The following is a 14,233-nucleotide window of genomic DNA, read 5'->3' as shown; positions in this document are numbered from 1 at the left end:
AAGACTCACAATATACTCGAATATCGTGATGCATGCCTGGCCAAACTAAACAGTATAATATCCTTTCGGTGGTTTTCTGGACTCCCAGGTGACCTCCCATCACATGTCTGTGGGCCAGGTCCAGCAACTGCCGCCGGTAGGGTTTTGGCACGACTAATAGTTGCACCGTATCTTCCCCCTTTTTCTCTATCTGATAGAGTAAATCATTCTCCAGAACCATGTAAGGATATGCCAGCCTAGAGCCAGGTTCAACGGGTACCCCATTTATCACTTTTACATTTGTCCTAGCCTGAGAAAGGGTAGGATCCTTTATTTGCTCGCTTTGGAAGTCATCTTTCTGAACTTCCAAATCCGGCAAACGGGGAGGTGGACGGCTGTTGGCCTCCTCCTCTTCCCCGGTCTCCTCCGTATCCCCCGCCATGACTGAAAACGGGAACTGTAGGTGATTTCCAGCAGACTCTTCCCCCGAGTCTTCCGGGGAGACCTCTTCCAGGGGTTCGGGACCCACACGCGCCCTGGGAGAAGAATCATGTACACTATTACCCGAGGGCATCAACTGATTCTCCCACAATTGCCAGAAGTGGGGAAAATCCCGGCCCAGGATAACATCATGCAATAACGCCGGGACGAGTCCCACTTTATGTTGCACAGACCTATAGGAAGTAGTAATGCATATGACCGCGGTGAGGTACGAACAGGTGCCTCCATGCACACACGTTACAGAAAATTTGTCTGATGGTCCAGTCGGGGCTGACACCAGACTGGCCTTCACCAGAGTCACCACACTTCCCGAGTCTAACAATGCCACCACATTTTTGCCATCAACAGTTAAATCACACAAGTGTTTTTCCGCATCCTTTTGACCGGCATTCACACTCACTACCCGTGCAACCATAGACATGTGGTTTTTAGAGTCTGTGACGTCGCACTGCATGGGTTCAGTAGTGACCGGACAGTTCGCAGCAATATGTCCCATCTCTTGGCAGCGGAAACACCTAACGGGCCCCTTGCTTAGACCATAGTTCGTTACTCTCGGCCTCGCAGTGCGGGCAGTCCCGTTTTCCTCCCCCACTGTCTTAGGGATTTTTCCATCTCCCCTACTCCCTGGAACAGTCTTACCGGTTCCCCGTGGAGATGATGAAGAACGAGGTGGGGTAGCGTCGTCTCGGAGTCTTTCCGCCACGGAGTAACGTTCAACCAGATCCACCAGTTGATCTGCCGTCGTAGGATTTCCATGGCTTAAACACTTCCTCAGGGCTGGCGGTAGAGCTCTCAGGTACTTGTCCATGATGACTCTCTGGATTATCTCTGGCGCTGTCAGCACCTCGGGTTGTAGCCACTTCTTCGTCACGTGGATCAGGTCGAACATCTGTGACCGCGGTGGTTTATCCGGCTGATAAGTCCATTGATGCACTCTCTGTGCACGGACAGCGGTCGTCACTCCCAGCCGGGCCAAGATCTCGGCTTTCAGTTTGTCAAAGTCCTGCGCAGCTTCAGGCTCTAAGTCATAATAAGCCTTTTGGGCCTCACCGGAAAGAAACGGGGCAATCAGGCCGGCCCATCGTGCCTTCGGCCATTTTTCTCGTACCGCCGTCCGTTCAAACGTGGTCAGGTATGCCTCGACGTCATCTTCGGTCGTCATCTTCTGCCAGTACCGACTCACGTGAATCACTCTCGACTCGACTTCCAGGTTAACCTCATGTAGGCTTGCCAGGCGCTGCGCCACCTGCTGGAGAAGCGAACGATCGGTAGCTGTCATGTCCACCAACTCCTTCAGCTGGGCCATCATCACCCGATTAGCTTCTTGCTGGACGGCGGTGGACTGTACCAGCGCTTTCACCACGTCCTCCATGCTCATGCTTGCAACGTGATGCCCGCGTTCTCCACCACAATGTGATAAAACACTCCGGGATCGCCTTTGCTGGGGTCAAAGGTCACGTGCGTTCAGCATGAAACTCAGGCGCGGAGCTGGGATTTGGGTATAACTGACACTGGGTCAGGTTTATTAATGGTGAAAGCAATGCAAAAGGAAATAAACCATAAAACAAATCCTTGCCTGTCCGGCACTAACTAAACAAAGTACAACCTAACTACCAACTGGCGGGCTTCTCCCGTCCAGCCAAACCACAGTTGCAGTGGGCACTGCTCTCACTCACGTGTGTCTCTCACACAGACAGGCTCTCTGTGTTCCCAGGCTGAGACACTCACACAACCACCTTGCATCCTTTTATATCCACCTCCCATTATCCATTAGTAAGCAGGTGCGATACTGACCAGACTAGGCCACATAGGAAAGGAATCTGGGCGAGATATACCTGCCCTCATCCACTATTCCCACATGATTCTCACAATGGGTACAGTAAAAATACACGTCTCTGGTTGTCAAAACAGATAATAATAATAATCTTTATATATATAGCGCCAACATATTCCGCAGCGCATTACAGTTTAACAGTTTCAAACACAATAGTCATAAGTAACAACGCTAGCAATACAATAATTAAAGCAAATTAAGACGACCCTGCTCATGAGAGCTTACATTCTACAATGAGGTGGGGGAGATACAAAGTACAGGTGTGTATTTACAGGGTGGGCAATTTATATGGATACAGCTGGGTGGGCCGATTTCAAAATGTCCGCCATGGTCACCACCCATCTTGAAAAGTTTTCCGCCCTCCCATATACTAATATGCCACAAACAGGAAGTTGATATCACCAACCATTCCCATTTTATTTAGGTGTATCCATATTCATGGCCCACCCAGGTCTAGCCTTATAAATGGCCCACCCTGTACAATGATGGCCCAGCTATCTTGAGGGAGTGGGGGATAAATAGAGATAGTGAATGGGTTACACACACACATACACAATACACATAAAATATAATAATAATAATAAATTTTATTTCTATAGCGCCGACATATTCCGCAGCACTTTACATTTTAGAGGGGACAGACAATAGACATTACAGCATAACAATAATCACAAAGGTCATAACAGATACCAAGAGGAATAAGGGCCCTGCTCGCAAGCTTTCAGTCTATGAGGAAAAAGGGAGACACGAAAGGTGGGTGGTAACAGTTGCCCTGATTGTATGGACCAGCCATAATGTTAAGTGTGTAACATTACAGACACAGAGGGCTAATGGATGCATAAAGCATGTGGGAACATGATGCGGGGAACCTGGTTATGGTAAAAACTTTTGGCTGTGCCACACAGGGATAGATTAGGTTAATGTGTTGAGGCGGTAGGCCAGTCTGAATAAATGCGTTTTCAGGGCACGCTTAAAATTGTGGGGATTGGGGACTAATCGTATTGACCTGGGAAGTGCATTCAAAATGACTTTGATTAGGGAATGTGATAGGCTGCTCTGAACAAATGTGTTTTGAGGGAGCACCTAAAACTGTGCAAGTTGTAGATGGTCCTAATTTCTTGAGGTAGAGCATTCCAGAGGATTGGGCAGCGCCGGAGAAGTCTTGGAGTCGGGAGTGGGAGGTATGGATTAGTGCAAAGGTTAGTCGAAAGTCATTTGCAGAGCGCAGCGATCAGCTAGGCCGATAGACAGAAATGAGGGAGGAGATGTAGGGGGGTGCTGCACTGTGGAGAGCTTTGTGGGTGAGAACAAGTACTTTGAATTGCATCCTGTAGGGAATGGGCAGCCAGTGTAACGACTGGCGAAGAGAAGACACGTCTGAGTACCGATTAGCCAGATGGACGACCCTGGCTGCTGCATTAAGGATGGACTGGACAGGGGAAAGTCGAATGTAACCTATGTATATTGAAAACATTTTAGATACCTAAAAGAAGGTGTTTCGTCTGGGTTTTTTTGATGGTCCTCTTATTTTGTAACATTTTGCGGAATGTTGGCACTAATACATAGTAGTAGTCATTTTTTATATTCATTATTGTTATCATTAAACCTCCAAACTTATCATGCACGTCAGTATTTATAAAACATAGAAAATATTTAGAATACCTGAAAATTGGTTATGAAAGATGTGATTGTGATGATCATTTTTGTGATTGCACAGTATTCTAAGTCTTGTCACTTACAGATCTCAATGACCATGAGAGAAATATGGACAAGTGACATCATAGGAAGTCTGGCAAAGACAACAGCATGATTGAGTGACGAAAATAAATTATGTAAATTCAAAATTTCTTACTTTTCCAAAATCTGTCAAGCTACTCGTTCCTTGGTAGAATGTATGGGCGCCTCTACTAGATGTTTCTGCCCTGAAAATAGACAAAACATTTCAATATCAACGTCAGTTTGTTTCACTTTATTTTTTTCCTTTTTTTTTTGCTACAGTTATTTACACCATCTCCACACAGACATTCTTACCTGGTGCTTTAATCTACTGTGATAAGAAAGAAAAACTTAACCTAGAAATGAGTAATAAAAGTAAACTGGAAATACTTTAATGCACTGTTACGTCAGTCTGCAGGTTCTGCATGTCTCAGAGGGTGAGGAATATGCAGTTTGTAATGCACAATACAAACTCTTTAATGTCTGTTGATTGACTACATACAAACAAATCGACGGTTGTTTAAAGTGAACCTGTCATCAGAATTTTACTAACTAAACTACAGACAGTGTCAGGTCGGTGCCGTTATACTGATTAAAATGATACCTGGGTTGATGAAATCCATCTTGTGGTTGTTGTTTAATCCTTATTTTCAGCTTTCAGTTAATGAGATTCTCGTGCTTCAGGGAGGCCTACTAGGCAAGCACCTCCGATGGCGCCATTTTGCTGGAGGAAAAAAAATTTGGCTGCAGCAAAATGGCACTTGCGGCAACACATGTGCAGTAGAATCAATCAGTGCAATTTTATTGGATGTGAATTTTTTTATACTAAGCCTCACAATAGCTAAATAGGAGCACGAGCATATCATTAACTCAAAACTGAAAATAACAATTAAACAACCACAAGATAGATTTCATCACCGAGGTGAGGTATTATTTTAATCAGTATAACAGTGCTGACCTGACACTGTCTATAGGTTACTGAGAACAATCCTGCTGACAGGTTCGCTTTAAAGGGATCTGTCAGCAGGTTTGTGCTATGTAATCTGACAGCACCATGAGATAGTGGAGGAAAGCCTGTTAACAGTGATGTATCACTTACGTGGCTGTGTTTTTCTGTTTCAATACAATCAGTGTTTTATCAGCAGAAGTTTACAACTAGAAGACAACTGATCTCATACTTCCTAGTCAAATGTCACGGGTGTGTAAGGTGTGACAGACAGTCATCCTGGATCCGGCTGTAGAAGGTCATTGTGATTAGCTCTACAAGCACCTTCTTGATTTTTGCATCTCTGTTATGGAGTGATATCCTTCTCCCTCTAGCACCCAACAGTTACCTCCACCTACTCCTGCTAATTAACACACCCTTGCTGAATGTTTAAATACCTTCAGTCTCTTCAGGAAGGTGCTAATGCTAGATTAATTTCCCTCTGTCTGGTTGGAAGTACTAGCAGTCGGCTAGTGTCTTCTTGGAGTACTCTTGGAGGATTGCTGGCATGATATCTCCGTGGTCTTCTCATGCTAAGTGTATCCCCTCATTTGTCCACCCTCTCTGTCTTTAGTTGTAGTGGGGACTGACTAACGCTCACCCCGACCCCTCCCTATCCAGGGCCTATCGCTAGGGTCAGGCAGGGATTAGGTTCCTGCTCGGTGATAGGTGCGGAACCTATTTAAGGATGTCAGGCGAGACAGGGTATTGTCAGATCTGCCTAGGGGGTCTCCACTCCCCCATTCCCTAGTGTTTGGGCTTCCCCTCCATCTCCCCATTGTTGTGCACCTTGCTTCTCCCTCACCCAACGTGACAACCAACCACAGTTCCAGCACTGATTAGCTGCTCTCACTCACTATACAATATATACACAGAAAGCTGTGGTGTGGGCTAGCTTATACATAGCTAAACAACCTAGCGCTACTATATCTGCAGCAGACAAAACTGCTGCACCTAGCATACTAAGTGATGCATCACTGGAATAAGGGTCTGTCCAATATCATGTTGCTGTCAGATTACATAGCAAAGCATACTGACACATTCTCTTCAATGGCCTGTATTGACAGACCAACCACATTTTCACGTGTACAGAACCATCGTTAATACAATTGTTCTGTACACATAGGATACCATGCTATGAACAGAACATCTGTTTATGTTAGGAGGAAGACCAGGCTGCAGGTACCTGCACAATGCCAGGTCCGGAACTGTCAAGGTTGCGTCCAATGTTGCCAGGGGCAAAGAATGGGGATCCATACAGGACCCCTGACCTGTTGAGAAGGGGCGTGGCGAGAGCCGGCAGAGAAAAGAAAGTGTGGGAAAATAGTTAATTTTCCTGCCGACAGGTGTGCGCCGCGCTCTGCAGACAGAGGGAGACTGCAGAGCTGGGACCCAACAGGACACATGAGGGCCCCGTGGAGTCAGTGAGCGTGCAGAGCGTCAAACACTTGCCACAACAGTGGGAAGCGAGTCCTGGGTGCAAGATCGTGAGACATATTGCTCTTCTGTGACAGGTGTGCGTCGCAAAGCACACCATATAGAGACTTTCATGGCACTTCCCACTTTGGCTGTACAGATTGATGGACTAGGGGCTCAATATTCAAAACCGATGACCGCCTGTTGCAGCCAGAAGCTGGAATATGTGCTATTGAGCTACGCCTGAAGACGCAGCACCAGCCGTTGCTGATCCATTGACTCTCATCAGACTGCCCGTGACTGAGGAGCAGAAGAATCATGATAAGTGAAGTTCAATAACAAAAACTGTTGTTTTGTATTACCATTTTATTGTTAACCACTAGAGATAAGCGACTTTGCCTTTTTTCGGGTCGAGTCGGGCTTTGCGAAACCCGACTTTCGCAAAAGTTGGGTCGAACGAAATCGGCCGACTATAGTGAAAAGTCGGGGGTCCGACTGAAACACTAAACCCAATGTAAGTCAATGGGGAATAAAAGTCGGCAGTGAGAGGAGGACAGGAAACACACCTACAGTGCCCATTTGAATGCCAAAAGCATAAATTCTTATTACTGAAGCTTGTCAACCTTAATTTACTTCATAATACTAGGTACTGTCATGTCGGACGCTGTTCACACCACAGCATCCGGCAGGCAGAGGTAGTTCCACCTCCAGCCACTATAGCCTCAGTGGCGCCGGTTTGATCTTCAGGCTCTCGGGGGTTAATCCTGCTGGAGACCAGGTTGGAAGGTTAGTCACGCCCACGGTCTTTAAATAGTCAAACCGGCGCCACTGAGGCTATAGTGGCTGGAGGTGGAACTACCTCTGCCTGCCGGATGCTGTGGTGTGAACAGCGTCCGACATGACAGTACCCCGTCTTCTACGAGGGACCCCAGGGCCCTCAAGACTCATAGGACCCGGCTTGTCCGGATGACGACGGTGAAAAGAACTGACCAGCCGATCCGCATGTATGTCTGAGGCTGGAACCCAAGACCTCTCCTCTGGACCATACCCCCGCCAGTGCACCAAATACTGAAGAGTACGGCGTACTACTCGAGAGTCCACTACCTTGGCGACCTCGAACTCTAACTCGCCATCCACCATGACTGGAGGTGGCATCGGCGTCGTGTCCACCAAGCCTACCACCTTTTTCAATAAAGCCCTGTGAAAAACGTTATGTATTCTGTACACCGCAGGAAGTTCCAACCGATAAGCCACTGGGTTAATGATGGCAGAAATCCTAAAAGGCCCAATAAACCTTGGACCCAGTTTTAAAGATGGGATTTTGAGTTTTATGTTCTTCGTAGCTAACCACACCCATTCACCCACACACAGGTCCGGACCTGGCACGCGTCTACTGTCAGCCACCCGTTTGTACCTGGCACTCATGCTCAACAAACGCTGTTTCACCCGCCTCCAGACTGATGACAATTGGGCTCCTAGCTGATCCTCCTCCGGGACACCCCCGGAGTCACCCTGACGTAAGGTACAAAACTGAGGATGTTGACCGTACACACAAAAGAATGGAGACTCTCCTGATGACTCTTGGCGGTGATTATTTAATGCGAATTCGGCCAGAGGAAGGAAAGTAGACCACTCCTCCTGGTTGTCGGACACAAAGCATCGTAAATACTGTTCTAGATTTTGGTTCATGCGCTCAGTTTGTCCATTAGACTGTGGATGAAACGCCGATGAATGTGACAACTTGATCCCCAACCTTGAGCAAAAAGCTTTCCAAAACCTCGCCACAAATTGCGTACCCCTATCAGATACTATGTCAGACGGTACTCCGTGGAGTCTGACCACCTCCTTCACAAATACCTGAACCAACGTCTTAGCATTGGGCAAAGAGGACAACGCCACAAAATGCGCCATCTTTGAAAAACGGTCAACCACAACCAGATTACGATCCGTGATCCCTACCCAATGCCGTTGATCCCGGATTTGTTCAACCAGGTAGCGGGGGCGAAATGGTTTTCCAAGCTGGACCTCAGGGGGGCGTATAACCTCATAAGGGTCCGTCAGGGGGATGAGTGGAAGACGGCGTTTAACACTCCTGAGGGTCATTTTGAGAGTCTGGTTATGCCGTTTGGGTTGACCACCGCGCCTGCCGTTTTCCAACATTTTATTAATGATGTATTTGCTCATGTCCTGGGGAGATTTGTGATTGTATACCTGGATGATATCCTCATTTATTCTAGCGATCGGGACACTCATTTGGAGCATGTTAGGCAGGTGTTACAGTTGCTCCGGGAGAACCAGCTCTATGCTAAGCTGGAAAAATGTTTATTTTTTGTCCAGGAGTTGCCCTTTTTGGGATATATTGTGTCCGCAGCCGGTTTTAAAATGGACACCGCTAAGGTGCAAGCGGTGTTGCAATGGGAGAGGCCGGAGAGTCTGAAAGCACTCCAGCGGTTCCTTGGGTTTGCGATTTATTATAGGAAATTTATAAAACACTTTTCGACTTTCGCCAAACCGCTCACGGACATGACAAAAAAGGGTGCCGATCTGGCGAACTGGCCTGAGGTGGCTATACGTGCATTTGACCGTCTGAAGAATAGTTTTGCTTCAGCCCCCATTCTGGTGCAACCAGACGTGTCTAAACCTTTTGTGGTAGAGGTTGATGCGTCGGAGGTGGGAGTGGGGGCAGTACTGTCTCAAGGCTCGTCCTTGAGCGAGATGCATCCATGCGCCTACTTCTCCAAGAAGCTGTCGCCGGCCGAACGGAATTATGATATCGGCAACAGGGAGTTGTTGGCCATCAAACTGGCTTTTGAGGAATGGCGACACTTCTTGGAGGGGGCGGCTCACCAGGTCACAGTTATCACCGACCATAAGAATCTGCTCTACCTGGAGTCGGCCAAGCATCTGTCTCCTAGGCAGGCTCGCTGGGCATTGTTTTTTACTCGTTTCAATTTTCTTGTGACGTACCGTCCCGGGGCTAAAAACACCAAGGCGGATGCTTTGTCTAGGTGTTTTCCGGGGGGAGAACCGCGGGAAGAGCCGGTACCCATCCTCCAGAAAGGGGTAGTGGTCTCGGCTCTCACGACTGAGGTAGAGGCGGAGATTGCCGAGGCCCAAGAGGAGGTACCACCAGGACTTCCCGCCAACAAATCATTTGTACCTCTGCATCTTCGGCCTAAGGTGTTGAAGGAACACCACGATTCGGTACTGGCTGGTCACCCAGGGGTGAAGGGCACCTTAGAGCTGGTATCGCGTCGTTTCTGGTGGCCCAAAATCCGGCAGGATGTGGTCTCGTACGTGGCAGCTTGCATCACGTGCGCTAGGGCTAAGTCACCCCGAACCCGTCCTGCTGGCACGCTACAGCCTCTGGGGGTACCCAATAGGCCATGGACAGAAATCTCCATGGATTTTATCACTGACTTGCCAGCCTCGGCAGGGAACACGGTCATCCTGGTGGTGGTTGACCGTTTTTCAAAGATGGCGCATTTTGTGGCGTTGTCCTCTTTGCCCAATGCTAAGACGTTGGCTCAGGTATTTGTGAAGGAGGTGGTCAGACTCCACGGAGTACCGTCTGACATAGTATCTGATAGGGGTACGCAATTTGTGGCGAGGTTTTGGAAAGCTTTTTGCTCAAGGTTGGGGATCAAGTTGTCACATTCATCGGCGTTTCATCCACAGTCTAATGGACAAACTGAGCGCATGAACCAAAATCTAGAACAGTATTTACGATGCTTTGTGTCCGACAACCAGGAGGAGTGGTCTACTTTCCTTCCTCTGGCCGAATTCGCATTAAATAATCACCGCCAAGAGTCATCAGGAGAGTCTCCATTCTTTTGTGTGTACGGTCAACATCCTCAGTTTTGTACCTTACGTCAGGGTGACTCCGGGGGTGTCCCGGAGGAGGATCAGCTAGGAGCCCAATTGTCATCAGTCTGGAGGCGGGTGAAACAGCGTTTGTTGAGCATGAGTGCCAGGTACAAACGGGTGGCTGACAGTAGACGCGTGCCAGGTCCGGACCTGTGTGTGGGTGAATGGGTGTGGTTAGCTACGAAGAACATAAAACTCAAAATCCCATCTTTAAAACTGGGTCCAAGGTTTATTGGGCCTTTTAGGATTTCTGCCATCATTAACCCAGTGGCTTATCGGTTGGAACTTCCTGCGGTGTACAGAATACATAACGTTTTTCACAGGGCTTTATTGAAAAAGGTGGTAGGCTTGGTGGACACGACGCCGATGCCACCTCCAGTCATGGTGGATGGCGAGTTAGAGTTCGAGGTCGCCAAGGTAGTGGACTCTCGAGTAGTACGCCGTACTCTTCAGTATTTGGTGCACTGGCGGGGGTATGGTCCAGAGGAGAGGTCTTGGGTTCCAGCCTCAGACATACATGCGGATCGGCTGGTCAGTTCTTTTCACCGTCGTCATCCGGACAAGCCGGGTCCTATGAGTCTTGAGGGCCCTGGGGTCCCTCGTAGAAGACGGGGTACTGTCATGTCGGACGCTGTTCACACCACAGCATCCGGCAGGCAGAGGTAGTTCCACCTCCAGCCACTATAGCCTCAGTGGCGCCGGTTTGATCTTCAGGCTCTCGGGGGTTAATCCTGCTGGAGACCAGGTTGGAAGGTTAGTCACGCCCACGGTCTTTAAATAGTCATACTGGCATATGGGCGTCGCCGATTATAGCTTGTGTTTCATACCAAGTGGTTCCGGTCTGGAGTGGAGGTGTTCAAGAGAGAGAGATTCATATCTGGTGTCGTATGATCCGTCGTTATCCTTTCTCCTTCCCATATTTGTGTTTAGTTGTGCCCTGTTCACATTACTGTTTATTCCTGTGTGTGTGCGGCGCAGTGCAGTTGAAGTTCTCCCTGTCTGTCATTATTTGTGTGGGAGCTTTGGTGGTGTGACTCCTCACTGGGTGGAGGGTGGAGGGTTAAGTGCAGGGCTGAGCAGGAGATAAGGAAAGGTCGGAGGCTCAGGCATTTGCACCTTCAGCAAAAACCCTGGGTTGAGGGTCAGACAGGGTTTCCCCTAGTAAAAGGGACACCACAGGGGCCCCGGGTATTTCAGCCTTAGTTGAACTAAGCCCCCGTGACAGGTACGCACTGAAAACTGGGGGTTATTTGGCTAAAGTTGTGGGGGGGTAGGGCTTATGCACTGGAGCATTAGAAATGGGGCCCATTATATATGGAGCATTATTTGGGCCCATAAGACAGTGGAGCTTCATCCATGGGGACCAACATATACTGTAACATTATGTGGAGCTCATCATATACCGTTTCAAACATTATATGGGACCAATGATTCTCTATGGAGAAATATATGGGCCTCATTACTCTGTATAGCGCACTATGCGGTGGCCATAATACTGTATGGAGTAATATACTGTCCGTTTTTGTAGCTATTGGAGAATTTAAAATGGATATCAGTCATGAGATGTAAAAAGTGAAGTATTTTTCATTGTACTATACCGCTATTTCTCTGCCGTATCAGAGCATCATGATACGTATCGGGCCCTGTAAATGCTGCTCCAGTGTCTGATGTCCACCTTTGGAATGCTCCAGTGTATGGTGGGCCCCATATATCATTCTCCAGAGTATAGTGCTCCCCAAAAATTGCTGTCCCAACATTGAAAACAATTAAATAAGTTTCCTTGCTAGGGAATCCCTGTATTAGTCTGGACTCCTCATCGTCCCCATCTTTCATCTCACTGCACTTGGCTGTTTAGGCAGAGGGCGCACTAACGTGACGTCATTGCGCTCTCTGATCAAAATATCACTGTCAGGACACGCGGAAGACGTCATGGCGGTGGAGCAGGGAGAGGTAAGTATTTCAACATTGCAAGTGCTGTGATCCTGAGCAAGCAGGGGGGGCCCACTCGTTGGCGATGACACTGGCACAGGGCCCCTCATATTACGGCGGTGTGTGGCGGTGTGTCTGACGGCGGGTGGGCCCTCCCGGCCGGTGGGCCCTCCCACTGGGACACTTTTGCACACTTGTGGGACAATGTTCCAGATGTCAATGATACATTTAGAGTGTTGGTTGGAGGAGGACTTCCTTGCAGAAAGGGTACAGTATCACCAGATACCAGATATATATAGCATAGTTTAAACATTAACAATGTACATCTATATATCAGGAGTAGTGTTGAGCCACCCCGCTAGTGTTTTGGTTCGTCGCACAGGAGGCAAGTTCATAGAATGTTCATCGAACGTTCGACAAACACCGTCGAACCCCATTGAAAACAATGGCAGGTGTCACGCTCGCGCCTTGGCTGAATGGCGCTAGCCGGGTGTTTGTGGCCCCACTGCGCCACAAACCAGACTACCCTGGAAGGGGCATGACTACGACAGCTACCTCGGTCTTCACTGGAGCCTCTGATGGTGAGGTCAGGCTTGTGCGGAAGATAGCTGTCGGGTGCCACTCCAGGGTGGTGTCTGGCTGTGGCTGCTGGTTCCACTCGGGGACAAGTCACTTTGACAGAAGCTATAGACAGGCAGGCTGAGACACAGGGCAAGCCGGCACGGCTTGGAGACACAGGACAGGCGGGCATGGCTTGGAGACACAGGACAGGCGGACACGGCTTGGAGACACAGGACAGACTGGCATAGTATGAGAAGGGGCAGGTAGGGACCTGTTCACACAGCAGGTGTAGGCAGGAGGGAGTGGTGTATATTGGAACAGGATTTGGACCTGTTCACACAGGAGGTGCAGGTATGGATATAGGCAGGAGTGTGGAGTAGGCAGAGCCGCAGGAGTGCGGAGTAGGCTGGGTGGCAAGGGAGCCGGGCAGGCAGAGCGGCAAGGGAGCCGTGCAGGCAGAGCAGCTAGAGAGCCGTGCAGGCAGAGCGGCTAGAGAGCCGTGCAGGCAGAGCGGCTAGAGAGCCGTGCAGGCAGAGAGGCTAGGGAGCTGTGCAGGCAGAGCGGCTAGGGAGCCGTGCAGGCAGAGCGGCACAGATAGAGCTGCAAGGGTGCAGATTCACAGACAGAGCTGCAAGGGTGCAGATTCACAGACAGAGCTGCAAGGGTGCAGATTCACAGACAGAGCTGCAAGGGTGCAGATTCACAGACAGAGAGGACACAAGGAAAGATACAGCAAGGAAGGAATCCATGGACAAGGAGAAAGGGAGACTAAGGTAGGACAGAGTACAGACAAGGTACTGGAACCAAGACTCAAGGGCCAGGATATTCAGCCACCATGGAGACTAAGGTAGGACAGAGTACAGACAAGGTACTGGAACCAAGACTCAAGGGTCAGGATATTCAGCCTCCTGGCAGGCAGACAAGGTACAAGGCAAGACTAGGAGTAATCCTCCAGAGAAGGAGATACACAGAACAGGGCCTGGCTAGCTCAGCAGCAAGTTGCTAACTGAGTATAGACATTGCTCAGGCAATGTTTCAGTGGTTGTGGTGGAGCTAAATAGTCAAGGGCTCTAGGTGATTGGTCAGGGACCCATTAGCCAGGTGCACCCTGACTGCATAAGAACCAGAGAGTTCAGGCGCCGCCCCCCTATACACACAGTCAGGAAACATGGAGAGCAGCAGCACAGAGCTGGCAACAGACAGAATTCACAGCATGGCTTGAAGCAGAAAGTAAGTTGGTGTGCGGGGGATGGGAGGCCATGCAGTGATGCCAGCAGGGTTGTTACAGTACCCCCCCTTTATGGCCCCTCTTCCTCAAGCCTGCCAGAATGACCTGAAGGAGTATGGGACCACACACAGTCCAGGTTGACACGACATCCTTCACGTAGGGTGGAATATGTGTGCCATCAGGAATCCCAGAGTGCCAAGCTTCTTGGTGCCCGATG

General features: G+C 49.0%; 1 protein-coding gene across 2 annotated transcripts in view; it reads right to left on the bottom strand.

The window, feature by feature from the left end:
• Positions 1 to 14,233, bottom strand: part of LOC141053741 (dipeptidase 2-like) — a 682,167-nt gene that overhangs the window by 313,276 nt on the left and 354,658 nt on the right. For both annotated transcript variants that reach the window (XM_073550795.1, XM_073550796.1), the window contains one exon: positions 4,167 to 4,236. In XM_073550795.1, the coding sequence (XP_073406896.1) occupies positions 4,167 to 4,236 (70 nt within the window). The remainder of the gene's footprint in view (positions 1 to 4,166; positions 4,237 to 14,233) is intronic.

Source organism: Dendrobates tinctorius, unplaced genomic scaffold (assembly GCF_039654945.1).
Source record: "Dendrobates tinctorius isolate UK_male_01 unplaced genomic scaffold, ASM3965494v1 ptg000170l, whole genome shotgun sequence".
Classification (NCBI taxonomy): Eukaryota; Metazoa; Chordata; class Amphibia; order Anura; family Dendrobatidae; genus Dendrobates; species Dendrobates tinctorius.
The sequence above is the reverse complement of the archived record's forward strand: the minus strand, read 5'-3'. Positions and strand labels throughout refer to the sequence as shown.